Here is a 15686-nt window from a genome sequence, read left to right as displayed (position 1 = left end):
TACTTTTGTTTCTTTTTTTCCCAGTCTGATACTGTTTATTCCATTTTCTTGCCTTATTGCACTACACGGGAACTCCAGAAAAATGTCGATTAGCAGCTGTTGCGTATACATTCTTGCTTTTTTGCTGATATTTGTGGGGGTGGGGAGCATTCATTCTTTGACCATTAATTATGATGCTAGCTATAGGCTTGAGGAAGTTCCTTTCTGTTCATAATTGGCTGAGAATCCTCTTCAGTGTTTTTCATCGGAAATGGATGTTGCATTTTGTCAAATGCTTTTTTGCACCTATCGAGATGATCTCATCATTTTTCTTGGTTCGTCTGCTAATCCTGTGAATTAGGTTGATTGATTTTTGAACGCTAAAGCAACCATACACTGAAGGAACAAACCCCATGATGTATTATCTTCTTCCTATATATTATTACATTTGATTTGCTAAAATTGTAGGAATTTTTCCATCTGTACTCATGAGGAATTTTGGTTTTAGTCTTCTTAGTTTTCTTATCTCTGTCTGGTTTTGATATTAAGATAACGCTGGTGGGGCGCCTGGGTGGCTCAGTCGGTTGAGCGGCCGACTTCGGCTCAGGTCATGATCTCGCAGTCCGTGAGTTCGAGCCCCGCGTCGGGCTCTGTGCTGACAGCTCGGAGCCTGGAGCCTGTTTCGGATTCTGTGTCTCCCTCTCTCTGCCCCTCCCCCGTTCATGCTCTGTCTCTCTCTGTCTCAAAAATAAATAAACGTTAAAAAAAAATTAAAAAAAAAAAGATAATGCTGGCTTTGTCGATATTGGGGTAATGCTGGCTTTGTCGAATGAGTTGACACATGTTCCCACCTCTTAATTTTCTGGATATGTTTCTGTAGAACTGGTGATATTTCTTCCTTAAATGTTTCGTGGAATTCACCAGAGAAAATTCAGTTTTATAGTAGACATATAGCTATTCAGGTTATTTATTTCTTGTAGAGTTATCTTTAGCAGCCCGTGTCTTTCAAGGAATTTACCCATTTCAACTGAGTTGTCAAGTGTATTGGCATACAATTGTTCATATTTACTCACTATTCTTTTAAAAGCTATACAATGTTTGGGGCGCCTGGGTGGCGCAGTCGGTTAAGCGTCCGACTTCAGCCAGGTCACGATCTCGCGGTCCGTGAGTTCGAGCCCCGCGTCGGGCTCTGGGCTGATGGCTCAGAGCCTGGAGCCTGTTTCCGATTCTGTGTCTCCCTCTCTCTCTGCCCCTCCCCCGTTCATGCTCTGTCTCTCTCTGTCCCAAAAATAAATAAACGTTGAAAAAAAAAATTTTTTAATAAAAAAAAAAAAAAAAGCTATACAATGTCTAGTAATCTTACCTCTCTCAATCCTGGTATTGGTAATTTGTGTTTTTTCTCTTTATTTCCCTGATCTAACTAGAGTTTTATCAAACGTATGGATCTTTTCAAAGAACCAAACCTTTTTGGGTTTTATTGTTGTTGTTTTTCTCTTTCTGTATTACATTTCATCAGTTTCCTCTCTGATCTTTATTATTTCCATTTTCCTGCTTTTTGTGATTAAGCTGCTCTTTAACTGCTAGTTTCTTTTAGTTTTCAATGTTTATTTATTTTGAGAGAGAGCAAGCCAACAGGGGGAGGGGCAGAGCGAGCAAGCACGCGCACGAGAGAGAGAGAGAGAGAGACAGAGAGACAGAGAGACAGAGAGACAGAGAATCCCAAGCAGGCTCTGCACTATCTGTGTTGAGTCCGGGGTGGGGCTTGAACTCACAAACTGTGAGATCATGACCTGAGCCAAAATCAAGAGTTGGCCGCTTAACCGACTGAGCCACCCAGGCACCTCAATTTCTAGTTTCTTAAGGAGGAAGCTGAAGTCTTTCATCAGACTGATAATAAATATTCTTTCCTCAGAAATCTATTTTGCCTTATTTTATGGTCATGCCAGGTTTTTTTTGTTTTTTGTTTTTTGTTTTTCCACTAAGCTTTGTGCCCAACATTGGCCTTGGACTCATGACCCTGAGATTAAGAGTCACATGTTCTACTAACTGAGCCAGCTGGGCACCTCATGCCAGCTTTACTTCCTTTCTTTCTTTCTTTCTTTCTTTTTTTTTTTTTTTTTGTTAAAATTTTTTTAATGTTTATTTATTTTTGAGAGAGAGAGACAAAGTGTGAGCAGGAGAGGGGCAGAGAGAGAGGGAGACACAGAATTAGACGCAGGCTCCAGGCTCTGAGCTGTCAGCACAGAACCCGACACGGGGCTCGAACTCACGAACCATGAGATCATGACCTGAGCTGAAGTCGGATGCTCCACCGACTGAGCCACCCAGACGCCCCCATTTTATTTATTTTTGAGGGAGACTGTTTTTTGATCTCCGTAGCCCTCTGTCTCTGCAGATCTCTTCTCCTGTGTTCTGCCCTACAAACCTAGCTGCCTTAACTCCCTCGACATTCGCAGGGAGAATGCCATGCTTCATGTGGGTTCCTCCTCCCTGTACCTCTGTCTTGGAAAGTCCAGAACAATCATGGGGCTCATCTAACTTGCTTCTCATCTTTCGCAGATCCCTCTCCTTCATTCAGTCTTTTACTGTTTTTTTGTTTTGTTTTGTTTTTTTCATATATTTTGTCTGGTTTTAAGTTGTTTCAAGAGGTAAGGTAAATCCAGTCCCTGTTCTTTTATCTTTGCTGGAAACAAAAAATCTAGAGGCTGTAATTAAATGCCAAATCGTGAGACTCAGGCTAACGGTGCCTGATTATTTTGGAGATTTGGTTAGAGATAGCTTTACAAAGGAGGTCAAATTTGAACTGGGCTTTGAAGGAGGGAAGCTATTGTATGTGAAAAATAATGGCATAAATAAAAGGACTAGAAAAAAGGTAAGCCTGGCTTTTACCGATGAGCCAGTCTAGACAACAACCTGAAATAATGAACAATATAAGGTTGAACTGTTGAGCTGGGCCATTAGAAAAAAATAAATCTTTTAATTCCAGAGGCACCTGGCTGGCTCAGTCAGTAGTGCCTGCGACTCTTGATCTCAGGGTTGTGTGTTCGAGCCCCACGTTAGGTATACAGATTACTTAAAAATAAAATCTTTTTTTTTTTTTAATTTTTTTTTTCAACGTTTATTTATTTTTGGGACAGAGAGAGACAGAGCATGAACGGGGGAGGGGCAGAGAGAGAGGGAGACACAGAATCGGAAACAGGCTCCAGGCCCTGAGCCATCAGCCCAGAGCCCGACGCGGGGCTCGAACTCACGGACCGCGAGATCGTGACCTGGCTGAAGTCGGACGCTTAACCGACTGCGCCACCCAGGCGCCCCAAAAATAAAATCTTAAGAAACAAAACAAAACGGGCGCCTGCGTGGCTCAGTCGGTTGAGTGTCCGGCTTCGGCTCAGGTCATGATCTCACAGTTCGTGAGTTCAGACCCGGGGTCTGTGCTGACAGCTCAGAGCCTGGAGCCTGCTTCCGAGTCTGTGTCTCCCTCTTTCTCTGCCCCTCCTCCCCACGTGCTCTGTCTCTCTCTGCCTCTCAAAAATAAAGAAAACTAATTAAAAAAAATTTGTTTTAAAGAAACAAAACAAAACAAAACAAATCTGTAAATTCCTATATTGTGATATAGTGCTGATAGAAAGTCCTTAGAAGTATTTAGGCTCTAGGCAGTGTTGTATAATAAGAACAGTTTAATTAATATTAATATAAACTTTTATATCCAGTCTATAGATCTCTTTTACTTTAAACATGCATCTGTTCCTTTTGTGTCCTCTGAATTAAACATGGATATGGCATTGTTTTTATCAAATGCATTATATTTACTTAGAGACTGGGAAAAAACCCGTTCTTTAACCTTCTTTTCTTTTTTTTTTTTTTTTTTAATGTTTATTTCTGAGACAGAGAGAGATAGAGCATGAGCGGGGGAGGGCAGAGAGAGAGGGAGACACAGAATCCAAAGCAGGCTCCAGGCTCTGAGCTGTCAGCACAGAGCCCGACATGGGGCTCGAACTCACAAACCGTGAGATCATGACCTGAGCTGAAGTCAGTCGCTCAACTGACTGAGCCACCCAGGCACCCCTAACCTTCTTTTCTTTAGTTGCTTTATCTTTGTTTGTAAAACCTATTTTCCACTAATACTCTTTACTGCTCTTCTCAGGATGTGTTTCCTTCTTCTCCCACTTCCTTTTCAAAATTACACTGATCAAAACTAGATACAATATGCTAGTGAGTTACTTCCAGTGCAGAATTTAATGGAAAGATTTGCTTCCCAGATTGCTTTTTTTTTTTTTTTTTTTTTTAAATTTTTTTTTTTTTCAACGTTTATTTATTTTTGGGACAGAGAGAGACAGAGCATGAACGGGGGAGGGGCAGAGAGAGAGGGAGACACAGAATCGGAAACAGGCTCCAGGCTCTGAGCCATCAGCCCAGAGCCCGACGCGGGGCTCGAACTCACGGACCGCGAGATCGTGACCTGGCTGAAGTCGGACGCTTAACCGACTGCGCCACCCAGGCGCCCCCCAGATTGCTTTTTAATACCTGAAATTATCATTCTAGCCTTTTTCACAATGACATTATATTTAATTTGAAAGCTATTGACATTCAGGGCGCCTGGGTGGCTCAGTCGGTTAAGCGACCAACTTCCGCTCAGGTCATGATCTCACTGCTCATGGGGTCGAGTCCTGTGTCGGGCTCTATGCTGACAGCTCAGAGCCTGGAGCCTCCTTTGGATTCTGTGTCTCCCTCTCTCTCTCTCTGCCCCTCTTCCACTCATGCTCTGTCTCTCCATCTCTCTCTCGCTCAAAAATAAATAAACATTAAAAATTTTTAAGAAAGAAAAATGAAAGCTATCGACATTCAACCAACTTTTGGTAGTAATTACTTGTAGCTCATATGGTTTCTATATTATAGTTGTGTAACGTCAACGCATATCCCCTTGTATTTTAATATGATCATTTAAAAATTTATCACATTCAGGGGCGCCTGGGTGGCGCAGTCGGTTAAGCGTCCGACTTCAGCCAGGTCACGATCTCGCGGTCCGTGAGTTCGGGCCCCGCATCAGGCTCTGGGCTGATGGCTCAGAGCCTGGAGCCTGTTTCCGATTCTGTGTCTCCCTTTCTCTCTGCCCCTCCCCCGTTCATGCTCTGTCTCTCTCTGTCCCAAAAATAAATAAACGTTGAAAAAAAAATTTTTTTTTAATTTATCACATTCATTTAAGATGTCTCAGTCCTTCAGGGTATTACATAGGTGCCTCCCTCTATTTAAAACAATTTTCTTAACAAAAAATATTTTTTTAAGTTCATTTCATTTATTTTGAGAGAGAGAGTGAGAGAGCACGCGCACAGCAGGGGCAGAGAGAGGAGGGGAGAGAGAGAATCCCAAGCAGGATCTGCCCTGTCAGCACAGAGCCCGATGCGGGGCTCAAACTCACGAACCATGAGATCATGACCTGAGCTGAGGTCAAGAGTTGGACGCTTAACCAACTGAGCCAGTTAGGCGCCCCTATTTAATAGGAATTGAAGTTTTGATACATTGGGTTAGTTTAATATGGGGGATAGAAAAATGGTTTTGTTTTTTTTTTTAATGCTCTGGTTTTTTCCCCCCAAAGGATGTGAAGAAGAAGAAAAGAATAGATATGGGAAGAGTTATAGGAGGGGGAAAGGGAAACATTAGAGTAAAGAAGCCAAGAACAGATAATAATCTCCACATCAATGGAACCCAAGGCCCAGAAGAAATAGAAAAATCGAGAACTAAGATATGGATTGGGGCAGAAAGAAGTTTAGTTTAAAGCAATAGGAACCATTTTACAGATACCCTAAAAAACTGGAAACTTTGTGCAGTTTTGCATAAACCAGAGCCGTATCGATACAGAGTGAACTAGCATATGGAAACAGACAACATGCCTTATAGCATTTTGACAAGAGGAATGAGTACAAATGTGGTGGAAGAAAATGATTTTATATTAAAAGGACACACTTTAAGTGTGCAGGGGATCTTTTTTTTTTTTTAAGTTTTGTTTTATTTGTTCAAGTAATCCGTACATCCCACATGGGGCTCACACTCACGACCCCGAGATCAAGAGTTGCATGCTCTTTCGACTGAACCAGTCAGGCGCCACATCAGGGTTCCTTTGAGAGTCTTCCTCGAGTTGAATGGGGGAGGAAATGTATAAGAGTAAAAGCGAAAGATAAATCTATAGAAGGCAGGTAAGACCTGTGGAGAATGACCTCCCCCTCTCTTTGAATGTGTGCACCCTTCACAAGATTAGAGTATAAAAGTTGTTTAGAGAAACTAACAACATACAGATTCTAAATATCTTGTTAGCGTGCTGTTATCTGTAGAGAACTGTAGTCTCTTTAGACAAAGCTGGGATATACAGATAACAGCACGCCAAGAAGATATTTAGAATCTGTATGAATATAATCTGAATCGACAGATTCTTATTTGGATACAGATAGCAATAGTCAGGAATAAAATTGGCAAATACGGAATTGGATGGCAGGATTGTTCATTTATACATTTGAAAGTAAAGGCTGTGAAGTATACAAAAAGGGAAACTACTTTATAGGCAGTAAAAATAAAGGCAAAACCTCACAAACCAGACACTTTGCCAAAGGTAGGTAAATTAAGCTTAGAATAGAAGATATTCAGAGTGCGATAAAAGTGGCCTACGAGCTTCAGCTTCCTTTCTTGGGGGACGCCAGATTATACTGAGGAAGGGTAGAGGATTTTTTTTCTTTTTTAAGACAGTGCAAAGGGAAACAAAACGATCAGGTTTGTGAAGAGGATGACAGCTCCTGGTGACTTGGCCGGGCTGTCCAAATCATGAGGATTGAGTCTGTACCTCAACAGGCAGTTTTAATAGAATATGGACAAAATGAGAAATGACACAGATAATGATACGGGAAGTATTCGCTCTTCCTTTTTTCAAAAGGAACAAGAAGGAATAATAAATAGTAGGCGTGGAGTGTACTGACATTACGCAGTTCCCAGTATGAAATATCTGTAGGAATATTTTAAAGACAGAAGGGCCAGCAAATGAACCGAGGTTTTTGTTTGGGGTTTTTTTTTTTATTCTTGTTTTAGTAGAAGAAGATAACGGATTGGATGCAATCACTGCTTTTGACAGAATAAGCCATGATTGCCTTTCACAGGCATTATCTCTGTATGCACACCTTCGAGAAGATTCAGAAATTTTTTCATGAATAAAAATAAAGCAAGGTGGCATAGAGTGCCTAGTCTCACTTCATTGGTATTTTGGCGTCTTATTTTGCCAGTGCCCAGGGCATAATCAGTTTCCCAAGATAAACCGTATGCTTCAACTTGCCAGAAGCTTCTAAAACTTTCACGGTACATCTTCTCCAAACCAACAGTTCCACTTTTACAAGTGACGCCCACAAGATCTACTTACACGAGTGAGGGTATGTACGAGGAGCTTTCTTGCAGCATTGCTCGTAATGGCAAAAGTTGTCATGTATATATATACATACATATATATATATATACATACATATATACACATACACATATATACATATATATATGTCATATACACACACACACACACACACACACACACATACACACACACTCACACCCCTCCTCCTCCCCCCCCCCCCACACACACAACCAAACGATAGATTATGCATATGTATAGAAAGAGGCCTGGGGCACCTGGGTGGCTCCGTTGGTTGAGCATCCAACTCTTGATTTCGACACAGGTCATGATGTCAGGGCTGTGGGATCGAGCCCCGTGTCAGGCTCGGTGCTGAGCGTGGAGCCTGCTTGAGAGTCTCTCTCCCTCTGCCCCGCCTCCACCCTAAAATTAAAAAAAATAATAAAGAAAGAAAAAAGAGGCCTGGACGTATATATCCCAAGCTGTTAGTGGTAGTTACTTCCTGTAAGTAAGTAACAGTAGTAGACTTTTGGTTTTCCATTTATATCCTGTACTTTTATAACAAGCAGATATTTCTTTTTTTTTTTTAACTTGCAATTTATCTGAAACAGAAAAAAGCCAAGCCCTTGTGGATCATTTAGCGATGGGAAATGGAAAATACCGAGGGTGGGGTATATAACGTTTGTGTTTATAGAAGAAAAGAGGCATTTGTGAACGAGTCGATATTTGTGAACAGAAACATATGTCAGTCACTGTTGGAGAAAGAAAAATATGATACATAATCCTGTTCTAAAGTATATGTATAATGTATAAATATTTTTGGAATAAAAACATTACTATCTCTCTCCAGAGAGAAAGTGGCTGGATCACATTATCTCTTTGAAGTTCTAGTTCTGTGGATGCAAGCATTTGCTTTAAAAAGCAATTTAAAGATTATGATGAGATGTTTAGACTGAGATTTATATTATACATATGTGTAGCATCAGTATTTCTAAAACTGCATTTGTCAGTATGTCATGCCTTTTGCTTCTTAAATTCGTGAAGCACAACCGTAAAGAGAAGTTTTATTTGGGGTCATGAAAATACGAAGGGGATGGAACACTCCTTGCTATTAGTTCTTGTTGTGTCACATTATTGCATTACGTTGTATATTGGAAGGTAATTTGTATGAGTTTCTTCATGATTTTTTATAATCACACATCACCGTTTTGAAACTGTAGAGTAAATCTTGTGAAAATCTCCATTTCTGAGCCTTATTATTAAATTACATATTCTCTCCTTTTTGTGCATTTGATCAGCCTGTTATAATCACAAAATGTTTTATTCTCCCAAGAACAGATCAAAGTGGGAGGGCAGCGGGGGGCTCCTGGGTGGCTCAGTCGGTTGAGCATCCGACTCTTGATTTTGACTCAGGTCTGATCTCACAGTCATGAGATCAAGGCCCACATCAGGCTCCGTGCAGAAAGTGGAGCCCGCTTGGGATTCTCTCTCTCTCTCCCTCTCTCTCACTGCCCTTCCCCCATTCATGATGTCCCTCTCTCTCTCTCTCTCTCTCTCTCTCTCTCTCAAAATAGATAAATAAATATTAAAAGGGGGGGGCACCTGGGTGGCTCAGTCGGTTAAGTGCCCAACTTTGGCTCAGGCCTTGATCTCCCGGTTCATGGGTTCAAGCCCCGCATCGGGCTCTGTGCTGACAGCTCAGAGCCTGGAGCCTGCTTCGGATTCTGTGTCTCCCTCTTTCTCTTCCCCTTCCCCTGCTCACATTCTCTCTCTCTCTCTCAAAAATAAAATAAACATTAAAAAAAAAGAATAGATCAAAGGAACAGCTGCCTATTTGTCATCGGTTGGGACTATCATGGGAGTGGGCGGAAGGACTAACTGACAACCCTCTTCTTGCCAGAGCCCTCTTCATCCTCTGAATCGTGGGTGGTAGCTTATTAATTCTTCACTAAACTTTAGGCATTTGGGGACAATGATGTCTCACGTTGGAGCTACCCGGGCTCTTTCTTCCAAAGATAATTACATTCCAAACTTGAATCCTGAAAGATAATTGGCCAGGCCGCAGCAACGTACGGAGTGTAAGGATATCTAAGACAATCTCTAATTCTCAAAGACACGGAACAATCTAGTTACTAGAAAGGAACTCCTGTCTTGCAGTTAACACAGATTATCTATGCCTTTCTTTCTCAAAAAATAAAAACTAAAACAAAAACAAGATGTCTCAGGAATACACTAAAAAAGAACCATTCATCTATTATTATGGAGAGCAGTGCTATATATCGCGCTAACCGTGCCCATGGGAAAATGAAAGTGTACTTGGCAATTTCTTTTCAAAATAAGATAAAACGGGGCGACTGGGTGGCTCAGTCAGTTACGCATCTGACTGCTGCTCAGGTCACGATCTTACGTTTCATGGGTTCAAGCTCCGCATCGGGCTCTGTGCTGACAGCTCAGAGCCTGGAGCCTGCTTCGGATTCTGTGTCTCCCTCTCTCTCTGCTCCTCCACTGACCATGCTCTATCTCTCAAAAATAAACAAACATCAAAATAAGCTAAAACCAGTCGTTGCGTGAATAAGTGAATGTATATACTCTTTCCATATTTGTTCTTAATCTAAATCAGTCATAATTTTTATCTTTTTCCTACTGTGAAATTTACATTGTCACATATCAAATAGGTTGTTGTCTTCTGAGGAATTATTCTGTTGGCTTTATGTTCTAAATATGTTGCACGCAAATTAATATATAAACAGAATTTGAGCGTGCAGAAATGTGTATATCTGTTTAACCTTGATTAGTGGCTCAACTCACATTCTTGTTGTAGGGCTTTGACCAGCTTCGACTTGAAGGATTGCTTTGTGATGTGACCCTGATGCCAGGTGACACGGATGACGCCTTCCCTGTGCATAGAGTCATGATGGCCTCTGCTAGTGATTACTTCAAGGCCATGTTCACAGGTAGGTTGGCTTGTCACATTCTGCACCCACATTAAAACAATATGGAAAATACGTGTTTAAATGTTTTTATTTCTAAAGTGAAATTCAGTTCTTTTGATCTGTATCTTTCCCAGAAGAAATAGTTTCAAAAGCAATATACAGGGGTGCCTGGGTGGCCTAGTCGGTTGAGCGTCTGACTTTGACTTAGGTCATGATCTCAGGGTTCATGAGTTCAAGCCCCACATCAGGCTCTCTGCTGTCAGCACAGAGCCTGTTTTGGATCCTCTGTCCCCCTGTGTCTCTTTCCCTCTCCCGCTCATTTTCTCTCTCTCTCTCTCAAAATAAATAAACTTAAAAAAAAAAAAAAAGGAATATACACCCAGTACGTGTGGTTGTAAGTGGCATTTTTTAAAACTTGGGAAATGGATGTACCTTTTTCATACCTGTGTCCACTTTAATTTCACAGCTTTTCTTTTTCTCTCTGCCAGAGACTCTGGGTCCCACTAATACAATCTTTAATCTGTCAAAAGATACAAAGTGACAGGGGAACATTCTGGAAGCTCTTGCATTATATACAACTTCCATTAGGATAGAGATGTTCCTCTTTAAGTACTCTCTTTTAACTATAAAATATGCAGAAGTCTGACTCTGACATGAATGCTTGCATAGAATAAAACTTTTCCTTGATTTCACCGCATCTAATTAGCGGCAGAAGCGAGTTTGACCTTAATTAAATTATCCACCCTTGTTTAATTGACTGTCTTTTTATTTAAGGTGGAATGAAAGAACAAGATTTAATGTGCATTAAGCTTCATGGTGTGAGCAAAGTCGGTTTAAGGAAAATTATTGATTTCATTTACACTGCAAAGCTTTCCCTTAACATGGACAACCTTCAAGATACACTAGAAGCTGCCAGTTTTCTACAGATTCTGCCGGTTTTGGACTTCTGCAAAGTGTTTCTCATATCTGGGGTAAGGCATTCTCACAGCTTCAAGGCTTTTCCTGCAGGACACCCTGACGTCGCCTGTTTGGAGACGGATGAAATTCGTTGCGTGGGCATACGAAACGTTGGCCGTTCAAGACGCGCGTCAGGTAGTGCGTGCTCTGGAAGCAAGTTGAGAGGAAAACAGTACCAGTGCGTTTTTACAAACAGAATTACGTAATAGAAATCTGTGGTGTAATCGCATGACGTCAGACAGTGATAGCGCTTTGTAACGATAAAGATTTTATTTTTTAATTTTTAAAAAATGCTATTTATTTTTGAGAGAGAGAGAGAGACACAGAATGTGAGCCGGGGAGGGGCAGAGGGAGACACAGAATCCGAAGCAGGGCCTAGGCTCTGAGCTGTCAGTACAGAGCCCGTTGTGGGGCTCGAACTTGTGAACTGCGAGATCATGACCTGGGCTGAAGTCAGACGCTGAACCGACTGAGCTACCCGGGCACCCCATAACGATATAGATTTTAAACTGTTTGTTGATGTTATATATCTTAATCTGGTTTTATTTACCTTAACGATTTTATACAGGCAGGCTTCTTTTTCCTTTTTCTTTTTTTTCCACTTTGTATAAGTTTTTTTTTTAATCCGATTTTTTTTTTATTTTGGTAAAATACACCATAAAATTTGCCATCTTTACCATTATTATTATTTTTTTTTAATTTACATTGAAGTTAGTTAGCATATAGTGTAATAATGATTTCAGGAGTAGAACCCAGTGATTCATCCCCTACATATAACACCCAGTGCTCATCCCCACGAGTGTCCTCCTTAATGCCCATCACCCATCTAGCCCATCCCCCCACCACAACCCCTCCAGTGCCCTCAGTTTGTTCTTTATATTCAAGAGTCTCCTGGGGCACCTGGGTGGCTCAGTCGGTTGAGCGTCCGACTTTGGCTCAGGTCATTATCTCGCAGTTGACGAGTTCAAGCCCGGTGTCAGGCTCTGTGCTGATGGCTCGGAGCCTGGAGCCTGCTTCGGATTCTGTGTCTCCCTCTCTCTCTGCCCCTCCCCCGCTCACGCTCTGTCTCTCTCTCTCTCTCAAAAATAAATAAACATGAAAAAAAACCTTTTTTTAAAAAAGAGTCTCTTATGTCTTGCCCCTCTCCCTGTTTTTATATTATTTTTGCTTCCCTTCCCTGATGTTCCTATGTTTTTATACAGGCAGACTTCTTAAATGGAATTCCATGGAAACATAATCTGAGCTTCTAGAAGCCTTTTAAACCAGGCTCAGTAATTTTTTTTCTTCCTTAAATATGGGAGCCAGGTCTTGAGAAGAAGTAATACTTATGTGACAACATATAGAAAAATAAGTCTTAATTGCATGGAAACACATCACCCACTAAATGGTTTTTAGCCTTTATTAATAGATAGGAGAAGACACAGCTACCAATGAACTGCTTAGCGGTCACGTGGTTCCTGAAGGCACTGCCCTATTTGAGACTCTTAAATTCTACTTCCGGGAAATGAAATGCTTTGGTTGCAAGGAGATATTGCCCAGAAGATTTCTGGAGTTTATGGAACTTGCTTTTGTAATTGGAGAATTATGGCAGCGGTAAATTTTGATCTGTTTTCTAATTTATTATATGAGTAGATAATACATTTTTCTACCCTTGATTTAAACTCCTACCAATTCTAATATCGGTAAATTATTGCTGTTAGGCTTTCTAAAAGTTGCATTGACTAAACTGGGAGCCCAGTTTGCAAACCCTAGGTTTTAAGAGAACGTGTCCTTAGCGCTTTTATTAATAAGCTACTCCTTGTCTTATAAAGTCAGCCCACAGCTAATTTAACAGGACTGTGGAAAGTGTGTCTTGTTTGTGTGTTTCCATTTTAAAGCATCCATACTACTGTCTCACCGTTATTTATAAACTTTTAAACTAACAGCCAAAAGGCAGCGTGGGGTTACAGTGTTGTTTATTCTCTATCACGTGAGTAGCCCGCATGAAGTGTATTTCTCAAGATGCTGCTTGTCAGTACTGAATCTGAGCACTGACTCTCGTTTTAATTTAGTCACACAAGGCCCTCCCCCTTAGGACCTGTAAGCACCTTTCTTCTAGGTTCGTACCCCTGACATCATGTAACACCTTCGTCCCAGGAAAAAAATGAACTGAATGTATTTTTTAAGTGTATCACGTCCAATAATTACTTTAGTAATAACACTTAATGCTTACGTTTATATACTCTCAACATTTGCTTTTACACTGATCTCAGCAACACACGTGGTCATCCTGAGCCAAACTACATACGGTGTTATGATTTCTTTGGAACCGGTCATTAATAATAGACGTTCATGGTCAACCTCTTCTCTCGTAGCGAATTGTAGTACTTAGACCTTTAGATACGGGTGGCGATCTGTTCCTTTACCTGAAAGGAAAGGACCAAATGGAATAGAGCACAATTTATGAAAAGTCGTAAAAGTATACAGTTGTCAGAATAACAGTATGAAGAACAATCGTGTTCTAGAAAACTCTAAAACAAGTTTATTTAAAGATGACATCACAGTAATTTTGCAATATTGACACATTTTGTGTAATTAGGAGGTTGGTTCTTTAACCTATTTGAAACATTTATTGTAACTGCGTGCTTTACCTGTTTGGAAATTTCTTCATTTTTATGAAGACTTAATATTGTTTTAAAGATTGTAATATTCATTCCTAGTGTCCTCTGCGGACCTCCCAAAACCCATTTCTAGTGGAGAAGAGGCTTGTGTCTGACAAAGCGTACCTGTGGTATAGTTTACTCCTTCCTCTCGGTTTTCGAAGTTTCTCTGAACTCTGAGGAAAAACACCTCTTTTCTTAGCACTGTTCTATTTACCTGTCTTTCGTCCTGTTTGCTGAGGATATGTCTGTGTGATTTTACTGTGGAAATATTCCCTCTCAGAATCCATGATAGTTTTTGAGAACAGTTGGTCGATTATTGGCATAAGGATTATCTAAAATCCAACTTTTCCCTTATCCCTTCTTTCATGCATTCCATTTCTTAGTCAAATGTTCAGCCTTACTCTATTTATTTCCTCTTTCCTTCTCAGCAATCAAGTGGATCAGGCAAGAGTAGTCCTTGGAAGTTTCTAGATAGTGTATTTTTCAACGGTAGATTTGTTTTGAGTTCTCCCACAAGCTAACTTTTATGGATCATTTTTACATAGGATGGTCTCATGTTTTAAGAATTGCGTGCTTAAACCAAAGGTTTTGAGCGAATAGGTGTATGCTTTTAATGATGTGGTGGGATTATACTTCACGTAACCAAAACACTACTTAGGCTTGAGCTTTTAGAAAGAAAAATCAACTTCCGATACAACTCTGGTCTATCCCCTTCTTAATTGTTTGTGTGGGTGAGAAGGAGCAGTGGTACAATAAAATGTGACTCGGCAAATAACTCACAAAGCGTTTTTATGTTAGTTTTGCGTGATAACTTTAAATACGACAATAAAACCACCCTCGCCTTTGGTGAGATAGAAAAACACCAGTGTTCTAGAACAGAGCATCAGGCTCCATAGAACAAGAACCACTCCCCGCTTTGCCATCCTTCGCAGCAATGCTTTTCTCTTAGGGTGTTAATGACTATTGTAGTTTATAGGCTCAGGTGCTTTTGTTCTTGCTATGTTACTTTCCTGGTAGTTGTAGAAAAGAGAACTATGAAATGGATACAAAGGGATAACAGTGAAGGATGCAAAGCGGAGTAGGTAAAATTTTCTAAAAACATTGGCTTTCCGGGGCGTCCGGGAGGTTCAGTTGGTTAAGCGTCCAACTCTTTCATTTCTGCTCAGGTCACGATCTCACGGTTTGTGAGTTCGAGCCCTGCGTCGGGCTCTGCGCTGCCAGTGCGGAGCCTGCTTGGGATTCTGTCTCTCTCTCTTTCTCTCTCTCTCTGTTCTTCCTCCACTTGCGCTGTTTCTCTCTCTCTCTGAAAATAAATAAATAAACTTAAAAACATTTGCTTTCCGATATCATGGAGACAAGGGAAAATTACCTGTTTAGTTACATGCCTAGAAATGGCATTCATTTCCGTCTTTACGACATTCTGTAACTACAGCATGCTAAATGCTGTGCGGCCATTCCCTGATTTACACACAGGTTGTCGTTAAATTTTTTGTTTATCATTTGTCTGCTGTTTGGAATTTGTAACATCTCGCATCTGCCTCCACGGAACCACTGTTACGGAGGATTTCAGGCCAGCCCACAAAACCCAATTTGTAACGTAAGGTTGCTGAAACAGGACGTTTGTCATTGAACCGGCAATATGACAATTGAAATATACAATTATACAGAATAAACAAACCCGAATGAAGGTGAGCAAGGAACCATTTTCTTTTTATATAAAAGCGTATTGAATCAGAGAACGAAGATGCCATTGTGCTTTCGACTTGGTGATACTCTTTCTTTAAGCTCATTGTT

General features: G+C 40.7%; 1 protein-coding gene across 9 annotated transcripts in view; it reads left to right on the top strand.

Moving 5' to 3' along the window:
* The window catches only part of KLHL13 (kelch like family member 13), a 205091-nt gene that overhangs the window by 169792 nt on the left and 19613 nt on the right, over positions 1-15686 (top strand). For all 9 annotated transcript variants that reach the window (XM_045473080.1, XM_045473077.1, XM_045473078.1 and 6 more), the window contains 2 exons: positions 10182-10314; positions 11068-11264. In XM_045473080.1, coding sequence (XP_045329036.1) covers positions 10182-10314; positions 11068-11264 — 330 coding nt within the window. The remainder of the gene's footprint in view (positions 1-10181; positions 10315-11067; positions 11265-15686) is intronic.

Source organism: Leopardus geoffroyi, chromosome X, assembly GCF_018350155.1.
Source record: "Leopardus geoffroyi isolate Oge1 chromosome X, O.geoffroyi_Oge1_pat1.0, whole genome shotgun sequence".
Lineage (NCBI taxonomy): Eukaryota > Metazoa > Chordata > Mammalia > Carnivora > Felidae > Leopardus > Leopardus geoffroyi.
This window is presented reverse-complemented; position numbering and strand designations above follow the sequence as displayed.